The sequence below is a fragment of the Mytilus californianus genome, unplaced genomic scaffold (assembly GCF_021869535.1).
Source record: "Mytilus californianus isolate M0D057914Y unplaced genomic scaffold, xbMytCali1.0.p SCAF_6, whole genome shotgun sequence".
NCBI lineage: Eukaryota > Metazoa > Mollusca > Bivalvia > Mytilida > Mytilidae > Mytilus > Mytilus californianus.
In genome coordinates, this window is record NW_026262712.1 from 62,064,862 (window position 1) to 62,082,182 (window position 17,321).

General features: G+C 31.9%; 1 protein-coding gene across 1 annotated transcript; it reads left to right on the forward strand.

Annotated features, from left to right (window-relative positions):
• Window positions 1-390: 390 nt before the first annotated feature.
• LOC127706566 (perlucin-like protein) lies at window positions 391-14,976 on the forward strand. The gene is made up of 5 exons (XM_052211222.1): window positions 391-647; window positions 4,446-4,531; window positions 6,286-6,382; window positions 14,510-14,677; window positions 14,966-14,976. Exons 1-5 carry the CDS (start codon window positions 491-493, stop codon window positions 14,974-14,976), a joined length of 519 nt encoding a protein of 172 aa, XP_052067182.1. The 5' UTR covers window positions 391-490.
• Window positions 14,977-17,321: the final 2,345 nt, after the last annotated feature.

Sequence of the window (17,321 nt, forward strand, 5' to 3'; positions counted from 1 at the left end):
CTACTTCAAATTTAGACGAAAAGTAGGTTTGACTTCCTTATAGTTGTTCTGATATTGACATCAGCATTTGTTTGTACGACAAAATTCCGTGTTTTAAATGTTGGTTTATGATATTTTCGTTTAAATTGAATCGACTGATAAATGAATCTGTACTGTGGTATCTCATTTAATGTTATATAACAATGTAGTTGTATTTGGCAACCAATCTATATTAGGAACACTTATTTAACAAAATCTAGCATTTTAGAAAATCTTATTTTAAAGTCGACATTAGTTTGTCAAACTTCATAATAGTAATTCTGAAACATATACTTGAATGATTATGAGAATTTGCTGTTTTCCTTATTGTGCAGTTTTGTTTTTTCTTACAATACGTATGTTCAACGTAGTAAACGCAAATGAAAAAGACGTAAGTACGGAAACGTTTAAAACTAAAGGCAGCACTAGAGTTCTACCGACCGAAAACACCACTGATGTTTACTCGAAGTCGATGATTTCATGTGCACATATATGCTTATCAGATCATCACTGCTGTATGGCGAGCTTTTCCAAAGGAACATCAACATGTCGTATTGATTCGTCTGGGAGATGTTGTGTTGAAACCAAAACCCTAGAAGGATGGCGGTCTATTCAACGAAACTCTTATCGTAAGTAAAAGTGATATGTATTTTGCGTTGATATGCTGGTATTGGACTCTTTTCAATAAATGGTTTTTTCATAAGGGATGAGAGCGTAAGCAGCTTTATCAATGTTCTTGCTATATCATTTTTATAAACTTAATATAAATTGATGACTTAAATTAGTTAACCAGTTTTCCCATTCCCAATATTTATTGACAAATAGGGTCACAGAAAAGTAATAAGACTCTCCAGTGATAATCGATGCCAAAACATTTGAAAAAAAAAAAAAAAATACCAAAGAATACTGTTAAACCAAAAAGGACAAAAAAAGAGGCAAAATCGAGCGAGAAATCTAAGCTTTGCATGAAGGAGATACATATTCCTTAATTTAAAATATTTCCTAAATTTGGTAACAGCAAAATTTAATAACACAATATCCGTATTTTTAACTGATTTTATGGAATAGGTACAAAACATAACATGTTATTTGGGTTGTTGTTTTGTTTTACGGAAACCGCCAATCATAAACATGTGAACTGATAATTATTGAACATATCTTTATTTTCAATTATACATTTAAGATATAGGGACACTGTATTGCACAATTCTACTGTAAAATACATGCATACTTATAGATCTGCTCAATATTGTTGTTGTCTTCTGGCCATGGTATTCTGCTTCTACATTAGCCCATGATCATGTTTTATCACTTACCGTCTCTACACTTTGAAATCTGCACTGGGTCAAGCCCGGAATATTTATCTTGAATCAATTGTCCCGGTTCAAACTTTAGAATTAACTCCAATTTGAGTATTCCAGTAAAAAAAATTAATTATAAATTCGCCTTAATTATAAACAGTATCAATACTACGACAGCTTGCGTATTACTTGTTGAGGATCAAGAACTTTTACTTGAACTCTCTCAATCATTTCCTCGATGCTAAATGGGAGACGGTTTTTAAAAACATCCACTGTGGTTGCTTCGTCAGAATAGCAAATGTATCGTGTCTCTGTACATATGCCGTATTTACAGTCTCAAGATAGAAAGTTAACTTCACTTTGCGTTCGAACACAAAATGCGAGTCAATTAAACATAATTCGAGTCTCATTTATTTCAACAAAAATTAGGATTAATTGTAAGCCGGTGTCCTTTCAGGTTTAAATGTTCATATTACACACAGTTTATCGGATTATCTTATTTGAGTCGGATAAAGGCAGCTCAGAATACAAACAAGATTCAAACTGTGGCTTGGACATATAGTTACAGTCTTACCAATGTGTACAGGAAAGGTTCACTCTGCGATCCCCGTCTAAGAAAACATACCCCGTCCACGAAATTCCTACAAAAGCTAGCGACAGTGATATATCATGAAACTAAGTACTTCTGTGCAATGTCGGAAAATAAAAAAAAAATTATTCGTACTCGCTGAAAGCTTAAGCTATATATGTTTTTTGACAGCAAATTTATACTCTGCAAAAAAGAAGTGCATTTTCCCGAATCATTTGACAATCAATAAATGAACATCACATAATCAAATACTAGTAATTAGCATTGCGATATCAACGAAGTTTCTAAAATACAAAATGTTGGTACGAACAGTTCCATCACTTTTTTTCTTATTCAGACTTTAAAATGAAGGTTACAATTCATCGTTCACTATAGCAGATTTTGACTTCTTGACAAAGATTAAATCAAATTGAATCAGTTCAAGATCGTCATAGGCGTCGAAGACCACGCCCCAATACTCTGGCCAAAGATCGGTATATCCAGGTGCTCCAACCATTCTTTATATACGAAAAGCTTGTACTAGCCTGATAAAATCTCTTTTTATATCTTAGGGTGGATTGTTTGACATGAAAGAGAAGGAATTATTTCGATGGATTTGTTTTGTATAAAAAGTCATATCTGTGGTCTGAATGGATGAAAAAGTTTAATAAAATTGACATTATACATCGTATATATAGGTCGATCAACAAAATCATTTTAGCATGCAGTAAACCACGAACTACGGCAAATATTTTGAAATGATGGTATTGTCTGAAAACAAAATTTCATAGATAATTTTTAAGTCGTCTGTTGTATTCTAAGTCTTGGACCCATTCCCAGTTTAATCTGCCGTCATGAATTTTGTTGACAACATATAAAACTTTCGTTTTTTTGAAGTTTTGCAGTATATAAATATTCAATGATTTCTGAAAATAACTTTTTAGCAATACTTTATTTACTTATCATTTGCAACATATGAAAACGCCAATGAAAATAAAGAAAATGAAAATGTTATATGTTATTAAAATGAAGACTAACATAGTTCATTAAAATGGATAAAACACACTTTAAAAAATTGTTATGGTTTTATTTTCAAACTTTGAAAATTAAAAGCATTCTAACAAGAAAAACAAGTGTATTTATAATTTTCACAAATAGTTAACAGGAAGAGTAAACACGAGTTTTATAAGTGCACTCACAGGTAAAGATGTAAAATCGGTAGTAAACGACAGTTAACTACTGACTAAACGGACAAAGAGTAAACGCGCGTTTACTCGAGTAGATATTAGAAATTTCCATTTTGATCGAGTTAACGTAATTACAGTAAACACGAGTTTACTAGTAAACGCGAAAATTGAACTTAACAAATGAAATATGTGCACGCGGCATTAACATGCGTTTTACATTATGTTATGCTTGGTCTGACCCAACTGTACGTCATCCGAACATTCACTTCAATCACTGCTGGCATTTAACGTTTGCAGAAAACTTCCATCTAAACAGTTCGTTACAGGGTTATGGAACGCGTAATTTGATCAATAAAAACTTACATTGGTAAAGGTTTTAAACAAGGACGAGCATCGTTCTGTTGGTGCTATACATTGAGGGCCCAGTTCAGTGATGGTTCAAGTTGTTTATTCAGCGATTTGATAGACGATCCCACGTAAACAGTTGACGAAATGAGTGTTTTGTTTCTGTCTGTGTACAGGAAGTTGACTGATTTGGCGCTAGAAGTGAAATAAGTTGACAATTGCCGAAGAAACCTAATGCGGGTCAAAAGAAACTTAACAAATCAACGTTATAGAGACGATATATGAAGTCAGATATTTACAGTGGGATATATTTCAAAAGAACAGAAAGGAAGGATAACAAGAGATTCCCACTCTCAGAACAACAATAATAAATTGCCAAAGCACTCAAAGTCGCAAGGTTTTAGACCAATATGCCATCTTTTGGACGAAGTTGATAAACAAGCAAGCCATCGGAAATCGTCACTTCAACCCTTGGACTAGCAGTCAAGCGTTGCAACATGAATGCAAAAGGATAACAAATGCTCTAGTGAAAATTGGAATCGTTTCATACAAAAGATATGCTGGTGACACTTTACATATATATTTATTGAGTATTTGTTTTTCAAATCTTTATTCAGTTTCCTGTATAACATTCGTGTGTGAAAAGTTAGCGCAATAAAATTTCGCCTAAAATCCTTTTTAAGTACACAGAATAACATTATATATGTATCGTATATTAATGATATTTTCTTTTTTTTTGTTACGGTAATGACTTGGTTATCAGCATCTCATCGTTTAGCATGACATATCCATGAGTAAAATCAATGACGATTTATGAAAGGATTAGCGTTTTTACATATACATATTTAAAAAAAAAAAAAAAAAAGAACAAAAAAAAGAACAAAATGGAGAAAAGTGATTTTGTTGGTGAGCTTTAAACCGAAACCTAATAAACAAGGTTTGAAGAAATGATGAAAATGCATGACTTATCATAAACCACACAATATTTAACAATTAATTCTAACTATCTTTAATATGTATTTTTAGTTCCAATCACATATACAGGATGCATTAACTTTGGTAATTCCTCGTATTCTATTTTTGAGGAGCATATAGGATGGGACAAAGCAAAGGTAAGTTTAAAATTTTCTCAGTTTGAATATTGACATGTTATTGACAATACAGAATTGACAGAATATATGTTTAAAATTCAAATGGATATCCACATTTAATTATCTTTGCAAAAAAAATACTATGACATGTCCTCAATGACATATACTTTATTCCTGTGTTATCAATGAAAAATAAAAATCAAACTTCATGAATATGAGCTATTGAGCTGCTTTTCTGCGGGAGGTTTATCTAGATATAAAACCAGGTTTAACCGGCAATTTTTTTTTTTTTGAAAATGTCTTAACCACGTCGTTGAATATTTTCCTGAAGTATAAACGTTCTGCTATTGGAAGTTGACTTGGTTGAATTATACTTTAACTTTTAGATTAGTTACTCTCTTTTAACATAAAAACGTGACAAAATATTGCAAGGGTATTATTAAAGAAATGTAATAAATAACTTTCATTGAATGATAACGAAAGAATTAATTGACTTTCCTGTTTTTCTATTGAATTGAAATATGGATCCCACGTACTATATAACAATGATTCTGTCATATTCTTCAACTTATCAATCAGCACAAATGGGTGTTAAAACACACATTTTGTATGATAGTGTAATTATGTCATTTCCCGAAAATCTAAGGCACACGTTTGGTGCCTGTTGGTTTTGTTTTATTCTTAAATTTTTCTCCATATTACAAAAATGTTTAAATGAAATTGTGTAACTGTTTGATCGGTTTGCACTTTGCTTCATGTTGTAAAGGATTTGCGAGGGTTGTCCCCTTGCCAAAGGTTTACGGGTTTTATATGTCACAGAAGGTCGACTTCAAACTAGAATTTATGACAAACGTGATGATTTCAACTTTAAATTTCTCAGCAGTTACATACCCTCTGACCTATCATATGACGTTACCATATCTCAATTAAAAGTTACTCTCGTGCATGTTCAAACTATACGGACTTCATTTACAGTGCTGTGCTCCTGACACAAAAGCTGCTTCAAAGGAGTTATGAGGAAGAACAACTGAAATCAACACAAAATTATTTATACGGTCACTATCACGAATATACTTCGTTGACCGATACATTATGTGGTGATGAAAAGTGGGTGATGCTTGCATGCAAAGAGACACTTACCCTGACGACGCAAATTGACTCACTCCTTATGGAGTTATTGGATTTCCTCAATGTTTTTTTTAACATGATGTGCTTTTTCCTAATAAATTTATGATCATCTTTAGAATACTGTCCAATTTATATAGGTTTATCAAGTATTTCCTTTTACTTTGACTTTGTCAGCATTAGCAAACAATTAACACTCATTATGAAAGTTAATGGTTTCTGTTCAAAACTAACCTATATACTGTATTTCTAACGACTCCGACAGCAGATCTGTTGAAACTGTTTGATAGATGCTAGGAATATCTGTAGCATACACCAGTATGTTACTCAACTTGTACACAAATTGACGTGTATATGTAACGTGTATGGGGCAAAAACAGGAAATAGCATCTTCATTTGTAAATGTCTTTATGTAGATCCTGATCAAAACCACAGGGCAGTTGAACATGAAAATAACCACTGATAGATTTTGTGCGTCCGATGCGCCTTTGCAGATATCCCGCCTGTTTATCTGTAGGCCAAATTCATAATATATCATCGCTCTACTTGCAGTGAAATAGAATGAGTTTAGTAAAAAGCAGGATATATGGTTAACGTGATTTACTTTTTAAATGCAATTTATTTTAAGCTTTGTTCTAAAATGGTTTTAGGAAAATTTTGAACGCTTGGGAGGTAAGCTTGCGGAATTGGAAACGTTGGAGGAGAATGAGTTCATTAAAGAAGAAGTGAGGACTAGAAATACCGGAGGTAAAATACTGTCAAATGAATAGTCTGTCCTCGATGCTCTTCAACTTGGTACTTTATTTGGCATTTTACTTTTGATTTTATCGTCACAGATTAGTCTTTTGTAGACGAAACGCGCGTCTGTCGTACTGTAGTAATGGTCTGGTATCTTCGAGAAGTTTAATTATAAGTAAAAAGAGCTATATGGTTTAAAGTCAATGAGACACCATCTCTATAAAAAATAATTAAATTCTAGAGATCAACATATAGTATTTAATCCATCACAAAATCGTATTTACCGTAAGTCAAATTATAAGCATTTCAGAGGCTTTAAACATGTTAAATTTCAAATGTCAAAAATATCAAAATATGATAATGACTACCACTGACTGTTTTCTGATTAAGTATATAAAAGGAGATGTGGTTAGACCTTGCAAAAAAGTTGTACATAAAACAATGAAAAAAAAAAAATGACAAACAGCAAATATAATACGGACTTTTGATTTGGTACATTAACTCAAAGTTTTGAAAATGTGTATGATCATCCAACCTTCCCCTTACTATGGATATATGTATTATTCTTCGGAAAACGCAGGTACCAAGTCAGGAATATGGCAGTGGTTTTTTACATGTGTCGTCGATGGATAACTTTTGATTTTGTCAGTTTTTATAGACTTCCTCTTTTTGAATTGCCTTGGAATTCGGTATTTTTGTTTTACTTTTTTGGATAGTGGTGTAACAGCACACTTTAAGACCGACGACTGTGAATATCAGTTTGAAATAACTAGACTCATCAGATTAGCACAAAACCTCCTCATATCAAAAATAAATAAAAAAAAACCTTAAAAGACATTGCACCGATATATGAGTATTCGCAGTTACTAAACACTTGTTCAGAGCCAACTGTTACTAATACATAAACGATGGTTTCCAAGACATAATTATCAATCAGTATACATCCAACATATGAATTATAAAGACGATATAAACAGTTTACCAAAAATATGTCATTGTGCAAAACCAAGCCATAAGTAGCAAAAGGCATCAAACATGTCCATTATAGATATACAAACTTATTTTTCATTTAATTTATTGAAAATAAAATCAATGTTTAGTTGAAGCGCCACTAATGAGTCTTATACAGACGAAACGCGCGTCTTGTGTAACAAATAATAAGCATGGGTATCCGTAAGGAGTATTTAGTACTAATAAACATGATAAACACAATATCCAAAGTTCTGTATACAGTATACAGTTGCTAACCTTTCAGAATGAATACATGTTCAAAGTATCAGTAGTTGTACATGGGTCGTATATAAATTCATGAACTTTGTATACAAATCGTCGTAAAATATGGATGTGATATCTAGCTTGTAGGTAATTATATCTGTTGCCTACAGGTACAACCAAACTTCCAAATCTTTGTATTTATGAAATAAATGTGTCAAGTGATTTGTTGTAACGAAATTCCAGACTAAATAGTAAATTGCTTTTAAATTGTGAGTAATGAGTACTGATCTAGTCCTGACGTTTTTGAGTTTATTATAACATTTGATATACCTGTACATATAATATTTCTCTTATCAAGGTGGATCTGTTCATTGTTTACTTATGCTGAGCTTTAAAGTCAGCTTTCAGGAATGCATTGTTCTGTTATAATAAGAATCTTAATTTCAAAACATATTACATATATTACATATTAAGTCTATTAAAATTAAGCTACAACTCCAAGCATTAGATACTTTGATACTTGTAACAACGTTATTATGTTTCACAACTACAGACATGTTAGTATACCGCTGTTTAATATTCATAATTCGATTAAGCAAAAGCAAATCCGGGTAACAAACTAAAACCGAGGGAAAAACATCAACTATAAGAGGAAAACAACGGAACAACAGAAACACTGAACTACAACAAAAGCAAACGCCAACATACATAGAAACGGACTGTGATCACAACTGCCATATTTTATATATATTTTATACATATATACAGGACATTTTAAGAAAAAATGGTTGGTTGAACCTAGTTTTATGGGTAGCAAAACCTCCCGCTTATATGGCAATGTTAAAAATACCGCTAAAATGACTGCACTACGTGACAGGAATACAGTTCAAACAAACGCAAGAACACTCAGCACAGAGAAATACATAAATAAATAATATATTAGTACATTACAACATGTAAAGAGCAGAATCACAACGGACACCTCCCATGAATTTACGACAGCACACCAGGACACCACAAACGAAATATAAACTGCCTGTCTCATGAATGGATCAACGTCACAAAAAGTGACGTATTTTTTGTGACGTTTATATTATCACAGGTAAATTTCTAAAAAACAAATTAAATTGTTTTATTCATAGACACGTACATAATATTAAATTGGGATTGAGTTTGTAATGGTGTTATTTTATGTATTTTCTATCCATGACAAGAATATTAAAATGAAATTGGGTTTAAAATGGTGTTATTATTTGTATTTTCTAACCATGTCGGTCTTTCTTCTAAATCAAAATACTGTAAATTCAGAAATTATTACGTGCATCTATTATTGTGATTTTTGAAAAGTGAACAAAATTGCGAGATTTATTACTGCGATTTCAGGAAAATCTGCATACAGATATATGTATAAGATATCAGAATGCAAGGTCTTATTATTGCCGTATTCACAAAGTCGCATTACTCGCGTTTATAAAAACTTCGCAATAATTTCTGAATATAAAGAAGTTGCTTTAAACTTAAAATCATATAAATGAAGTTGCTGATTTTTTTATCTTAACATTAACATGCATATAGAAAATAAAAATAAAATTACTGTTATATAAGGCAAGATCATGTAAGACCAAACAGTAAACATACATGAAAACAAACAACATAAAACAAAAACCATGTAGACGAACTACGAGTAACTTGACTATACTGACAAATAAGACATATGTGAAATGTACCGAAAAAACAACATTCAAACCACAAACGAAATAAACAGACAACAACTCGGCACAAAATGAACCACCGGACTCACACGTATAAGAAAGTGACAACAAATTGAATCATAGTAAATATATGTAACAGTCACACAGCTAATGACACAAACAAGGAATCTGAAGTTAACTTTTAATTGACTCTCAGTTTAAATATTTAAAGTGATCTGAATAAATGTTATAGCGACTTATAAATATCTCCTATCAACAATGTATATCCCAAATTACAAATACATTGAAAATAGCAACAACAAAAAAAAAAAAAAAAAAAAAAAACAATTACTCGGTTCCTGACTGGACATTGACCTGGTAATAACAACAAATTACAAGATGTGTGTAAGAATACTAGTCCTTTTCCCTAAGTTCTATTTTTACTTTATTCTAATGATTGAATGTGTTTATTAAGTAACATGTACTTTATCAACTTCCCGTTATGACATTTTTCATGCAATAACCTTAAGTTTTTTTAAACCGTCACTAGTAGTTGAGTTAAATTTTTACAAATTAGAAATTAGAACAATTTACACCGGCTGATAACCTGCCACGGTGGTTGCCAGTAGAAAAGAGTGATCACTTCAGATCACTCCGTTTGTTTTGTTACGTCCGTATTTTCGTTTTTCTTTTCTGTCAAGTGTTTTGTAGACTGATGTTTGTGGTTTCGCTTCTTTTTTAGCATGGTGCTCTCTGTTTTTTTCTTCCATATGTGCTAACTTATTGTCTTCTCGGTATCTTCTGTCTTATTTTTTGAATAGTATATATCGTCTTTTGAATCTTTCGACAATTGTGCAGTGATTACGCATATATGTTATAATAACATGAATAAAGATGAGAATTAAGAAGGACACAAAATTAGCATACTACGAGTTGGTATTCTAATTTCTAAAAAACTAAGTATAACAAGGATTTCGCCAGTAAATATCTGATTTCTAATATCTATTAGTAGAGATATCTATTTGTTGAGATTTTGATATCAAGATCCGGTAAAATCCTTTGTAGCAATACATTTTAGTAGGATCCATGATACTTCGTAGACGCAGTCATGGTCATCGTTATTATACATCACCTACTTTGCATGATGTCTCTATTAATGACTTGCTGCCATTTATACAAAAGCCGTTAAGTATTCATCACATTCGCACGAAACTGTATTCACTACCCCTTTCAAAACTTCATTCTCTGTTCAGTTTATGTTTGGAAACCACTGTTACAAACCCTCATTCAAACCAATACAAACTTACAGCTATCATTTCGGATATTGCAAGTCACAGACTTTTCAAACCAGTTTGCATTGGAAAAGATGAAAAAGAGAAAAGATCTTTTTTTAAACTTTCCTTTGCCAACAAAGGTCTCGATGGTGTCAACTTCAATATCCTTCATCATAAATTAGTTAAGTCGAAAATACCTCCTTATTTTAAAGATCAGTCTGTACCAATAGTTTTTTATACCTATACCAGACCAATTGCAACTAACATTTTCAATTACAAACACGTTTTGCAGGACCTCAACTATGACGACTTCAAGTCTAAACCTCCTGATTGCACCTGTGCTAGTTCCCAATTCACATATAATCCGGCTGGCCACGTTATTACCGGAGACCTCAACATTGTCAAAAACACTTCCCTGCGAAATTTGTTATCCAAAGGTCCGAAATATCGTGAGCCTAAATCCATCAATTGGAAATACAACTTCAAAATACTGATGGATTCAGTCGAGGATTATGCCAGGCAATGGGCTAAACGCTAGAGAGAAGACGTAGATACTCTTTCCGAATGGATTAAGGCTGTGAGGTCGTTGATACAAATCCGAATTAAGAAACTAAATGGGCCTATCAATACCCACGCTACGACAATTTTTAAAGACCCAAATGTTGCAAAACACTACCTCCATGACAAATATGTTGTTGTCCCCGCAGATAAAGCCCATAACAACATCGTTTTTGTGTGTAAATATCATTACATAAACTGCTTGATAAATGAATTAGGTATTGACAATTCACTTGGAAACTCAACATATACCCTCACGACACTTACCAAAGAGGAAATCCTGGATAATCATAGGTCTGTTCTATGTTCCTTTGGAATTTCAACCAAAGACGAAGAACTGGATCTTCCATCACTGTATTGGATACCTAAACTACATAAGTGTCCTTACAAACAACGGTATATTGCTGGGTCTTCTAAGTGCTCCACAAAACCCCTTTCTAAATTATTAACATCTATTTTATAAGCAATCAAAGCCGGGCTCCAAAGTTATAGTGAAACTGCCTATTCTAGAGGTGGCGTGAATCAGATGTGGATACTAAAACAAGGATCGTTTAGAGTACATACAATCATAGACTCTCTCATCTTGCAATAGTATTAAAACATTTGACTTTCATACACTTTACACAAGTATTTCCCATTCCAAACTAAAAGACAAATTGAAAGAGTTGGTATTACTTTGTTTCATTAAAAAGAATGGCGAACGTAGATACAAGTATCTTGTCCTCGGGAGGGATACATCCTACTTTGTAAAGAATCACTCTGATTCAAACAAATTATTCTCTGAAACTGACATTATCAAGATGCTTGATTTCTTGATTGACAACATATTTGTTTCGTTTGGAGGACGTGTTTTACAACAGACTGTCGGAATTCCAATGGGAACCAATTGTGTCCCTCTTCTTGCCGACTTGTTTCTTTATTATTATGAGGCTGACTTCATACAGGAACTTCTTAGGAAGAAAGATAAGAAGTTAGCAATATCCTTTAACTTTACGTTCCATTATATAGATGATGTTCTCTCGCTAAATAATACAAAATTTGGTGACAATGTTGAACGAATCTATTCCATCGAACTAGAGATAAAGGATACTACAGATACAGTTAAGTCTGCCTCATATCTTGACTTACATCCAGAAATTGACAATGAGGGTCGGTTGAAAACAAAACTTTACGACAAAAGAGATTATTTCATCTTCCCAATTGTAAACTTTCCATTTCTATGTAGCAACATTCCAGCAGCGCCTGCATACGGAGTATATATCTCCCAATTGATACGATATTCCCGGGCTTGTATTTCCTATCATGATTTCCTTGATAGAGGATTGCTGCTCACAAGGAAGCTATAAAACCAAGAGTTCCAAATGGTGAAGCTGAAATCATCCCTTCGTAAATTTTACGGACTCCATCACGAGTTAGTTGACCGTTATGGAATAACCGTTTCACAGATGATATCGGATATGTTCCTTATGTCGTAACTACAATACCCTTCCTTTTTCACGAATGTGACCTACCGAATTAGACTATTTACCGGATTTGTAATAACATAAGCAACACGATGGGTGCCACATGTCGAGCAGGATCTGCTTGCCCTTCCGGAGCACCTTAGATCACCCCCAGTTTTTGGTGGGGTTCGTGTTGCTTAGTATTTAGTTTTCTATGTTGTGTCATCTGTACTATTATTTGTCTGTTTGTCATTTTAAATTTGGCAATAGCGTTATCAGTTTTTTTTTCGATCTATGAGTTTGACTGTCCCTCTGGTATCTTTCGTCCCTCTGTTCTAAATACTACAGTGTGTATGACTCAAGATTATATTTGTATCTGTTATATTGGTTGCAATGAATTACATTGATTTCCCAGTAAAATAAAAACCGATAATTTCACATGTGAAATAAACGTGGTTATTTCACTCCTCTGACGTCATACAACAATAGGCGTTGTCAAGACGTCGACAACCTTCGCTCAAATCAAATTATGAATGCGTAGAAAAAGATATAATGCCTTACATTTTCTACTTTAATTTCATAAAAAAGCCATTTGATTTGCCAATGTAATTAAAAGAATAACTAATCAAAGAATTCAAATATCGAAAAATATTCAACTCGTGACCGAACAACACTAATAATTAACTCATGCGCTACGCGCATTCGTGAACTAATGTGTTGTTCGGTCACTCGTTAAATATTTTTCTCTATTTAAATTCTTCGATTATTCATTCTATAATTATTATTTTTTAGGATTGTAATGGATAAATAGTAACGCAAAATAAATGATAATAATAAACTCATCATAGATTAAAATTTTGAACGCTTGACGCACGTTTTGTCTACAATAAAAAAAATTCAAACGGCAAAATAAAGTACGATGTTGTAGAGAATAGATCCCAAATTCCGAAATATATTGCAAAATAAAGCACAAGCAATCTATTTCTTGGGTAGAAAATCCTTAGTATCGGAAATTTCAAGTTTTGTAAACAGTTAATTTATAATTATGACCATACATGTATCAATGATAAATCAATAGTATTACATTTTACTTCATTTTAAAGGACAATCATAACAGAAGTTTATATAAATTTTTTTCATATGATTTGAATATGGAAATATCTATGGAAAAAGGGTCGATAATTTTGGAGGTCAATAATTTGTCCACTTAGTGACATGTCAGAAAGAGCGACCGATTTTGTGTCTTGTATGAATAAACCTTATTATTTCTTTTCTGTTATGAAGTTGATTCTTTTTTAATCCCATTTGCTTATAATGCAGGATCTGGAATTGCACAATTTTATTCAATGAATGAAAAATGGCTTAAGCCATCTCGATTTTACCTAAGCAACCAGATCATCTTCTTTGTTATCATTCGAAAAAAGTTAATTACTTTGATGTCATACTTTTATAAGGCATGTCTTTAATCAAACAAAAATGTCAATTTCACAAGAATAGTTTTCCCGCCTTCGTTTTCGGATTTGTGTATGTATTTTGCTCCTTTGTATGTTTCAACGCTCCTATATGCATCCAACCACTCTAACATTGGTGTGTGCTTCTCAACGGATTAAACAATTTATATCGGGTATTCTGTTTTTTTCAACATTTGTTTGTAAATTGACAATGTCGTATATAATACTTCATTCAGTGCGACAATTATTACGGCATTACTCATTCAAAAGTGTTCATTATAGCAGAGCACTATCATTCCTATCATTACTTTCATGACTTGTTTTTGAAGGCAGACAAAGAATAAGTTGCAACACGAAATTTTCTTGTTGATTCAGACAAAATTCGATTCAACGCTTATTTGATAATGATATAAATCAACATATTGTTTCTTATTTATTTTAGTTTGATTACTTTTGTGATGTAAAAGATGAATTTATAAAATATGATGCAAATATTTTTTTTCAGTCGAGGGATACTGGATAGGAGGTTTTAATTTTCATAAGGATTTTGACATGGAATGGGTAAGTCAACCCAACCAAACGATGTCATTTTGTGACATGGAATCTGGACAACCAAATAGACCACAGGATCAGTTATGCATGGTGATTTGGAAAGAGTTTAATTTTCGATGGGGTGATCATTTTTGTGTCACTCTGTTATCATATATATGTGAATTCATGCACCATTAGACTTTTATCAGAATATATTCACAATCAGTAACTGCATATAAGTAATTATTACTATGTATGCATGCTTTGAAAACAATAAATTTGTTTAAAATTTTTAAACAGTATGTGATATCTAATAATCGTAAGCAGAAAAATACATTCTGTATATTGCATACATATTATAATTACTGTAATAAAACTTAGTTTGTATAAACAAGCCCATATAATTTACTGTAAATTCATTTTACTTCAGACTTGGAATAAAACGAAAGTCCATTTATACATTGATCATGTTCAATTTCTATTATACTGCAATATATTTTATCTTAGCTGTCAAAATGCATTGATTAGTCATCATATATATATATATATATATTGTTGATGTTCTTTCAATGTTTGTTTCTATGTTTAGTAAACCGAGTGTATTACTTCCATTTAAACGGAAATATACTACAAAACTTTTCTATAAGAACAGGTTTTACGGCAAACTACAGGTACATATTGACTGCTGTCCAAGATTGCTCATTTGAGTGGCACCTGGGTAGAGATTTTGTATAATATTAAATGATATGAAATCAGAATATAATTGTAAATTAAAACGTCTTATTTTAATATAAAAAAAATGAATATCATTTTAATTAAAATCACTTCATATTTAATTTAATATATCCATTAACCTTCCTGTGCCATGAAATATGTATCTACAATTATACATTAAATATAGAAGCGATTATTAAACTCGTCTGTTCTTTTTTTTATAACCTGACTATCAAGCCGAATTATTATTTAACCCGAGTTTTACCGAAACATTGACTGCTTGCAAATTCTAACCCCAAAAAATCAACAGTGTATTTAGATCCTTACTTATACATAATGTTAAATAGGAATTAAAAAAAAAACTGTGAACACAAGTGAAAATCAGTTACCACATGGGCATACATTTATACCTCTTCAAAATTGATTGATCACATTGAGGAGGGAATGGGAGAAGAGGAAAACTCAAGAGCGTATATGCAAATTAAAGCGTCTTATTTGTCACGAAGATTTGTGAGTTGTATTACACTAAATGGAATTGAGTTTGATAGATAAAGAGGCTTTACAACTAGTCAACATTGACCGAGACAGTTATAATCTTAATATATTTTATTGTAACCGAATTTATGAACTTTACTAATAATTAAAGTAACAATTGATCATAGACCCTTACTGCTAGAATCCATCACACTACGTATACGTTGGTCGTATTTGAAGCAGCGTTACATTATTAGAACAAATGTATCAACAAATATCATATGATACTAAGTTTTATATAAAATGATAGAGTCTCCGACAGAGTTTGTCAAATTTGCAAATTGCTCTTAATATAATCTATCCTTAAATTGAAATCCCAAGAGTTTTTTTTTATACTATAATATTGAAAAAAGTAAAATAGCAAAAAATACGAACTCCACGGAAAATTCTAAACGGAAAGTTCCTTATCAAATGGCAATCCCAAAAAGCTCAAACACATCAAACGAATGGAAAACAACTGTCATATTCCTGACTTTTCCTTCTGTCAATAATGGTTGATTAAGACTGGTTTTATAGCTAGCCGAACCACTCACTTGTATAATTGTCGCATATAATTTCATTATATTGACAACAATGTGTAAGCAAAACAAACCGACATAATAGGTAAAAATGACAAAAACTGTGGTACATCTGTCAACATTGTGTTATTATCGTAATAACTATAAAAACATACAACTATGTCAACAAAGAGAAACAAAGCTGCATATAGACACTATATAGACAAAGCACATAAGCAAATATGAAAGACCAGAATACAAAAATTGACCATAGCACAATAAGATAATGGCGAGATGTATAAATTCAGAGCCACGCAAAAAGTATATAACAAAAAATGGACTAAACAGTAAAGGTTAAAAATATACAAAGACATATAAAAGACCACTATTACACGTGATTAAGATGATAAACTACGTTAATACCTAGAATCTTTTCTTCAATACCATCATGTATTATTTGTGAAGTTGATACGAATATTTATTAATAATATCTTGGTATCTTCCCATGAACTTTTTTTTTATAAAAAAAAAGTATTTTTGTTATATTTTTATTCTCATATCATTGTATCATTTGAATAATCAATGAACAAAAAAAGAGTTATGATTGCCAATGAAACTGGAGATCAAAGGATGACGATTTTAAACAACTTTAGGCCACTGTACGGGCTTCATCAATGATAAAAACTGATACTGTAAAGTAGGCTATACAAAGCCCGGTCATGATAAAAACAACTAAAGGACACTACACGGGTATAGGACACTACACGGGTTTCATCAATGATACAAACTAATACTATAAAGTAGGCTGTACAAAATCCTGTTATGTTATAATTGATCGATTTTCTTGATATACATTGTAGATTTTGAAATAGAACAATGCTATTCTAAACAATCATTTCCGCTTCTACACTGCATTACATATACAAACGTCATAGAGATTACTAAACAATGTTGTACAATACTCAAATTAGATTTGTGTAGAATATTGAATAAACACCACGATTATTGTCTTGTTTGAAACTGTTTATGAAATAGTTTACA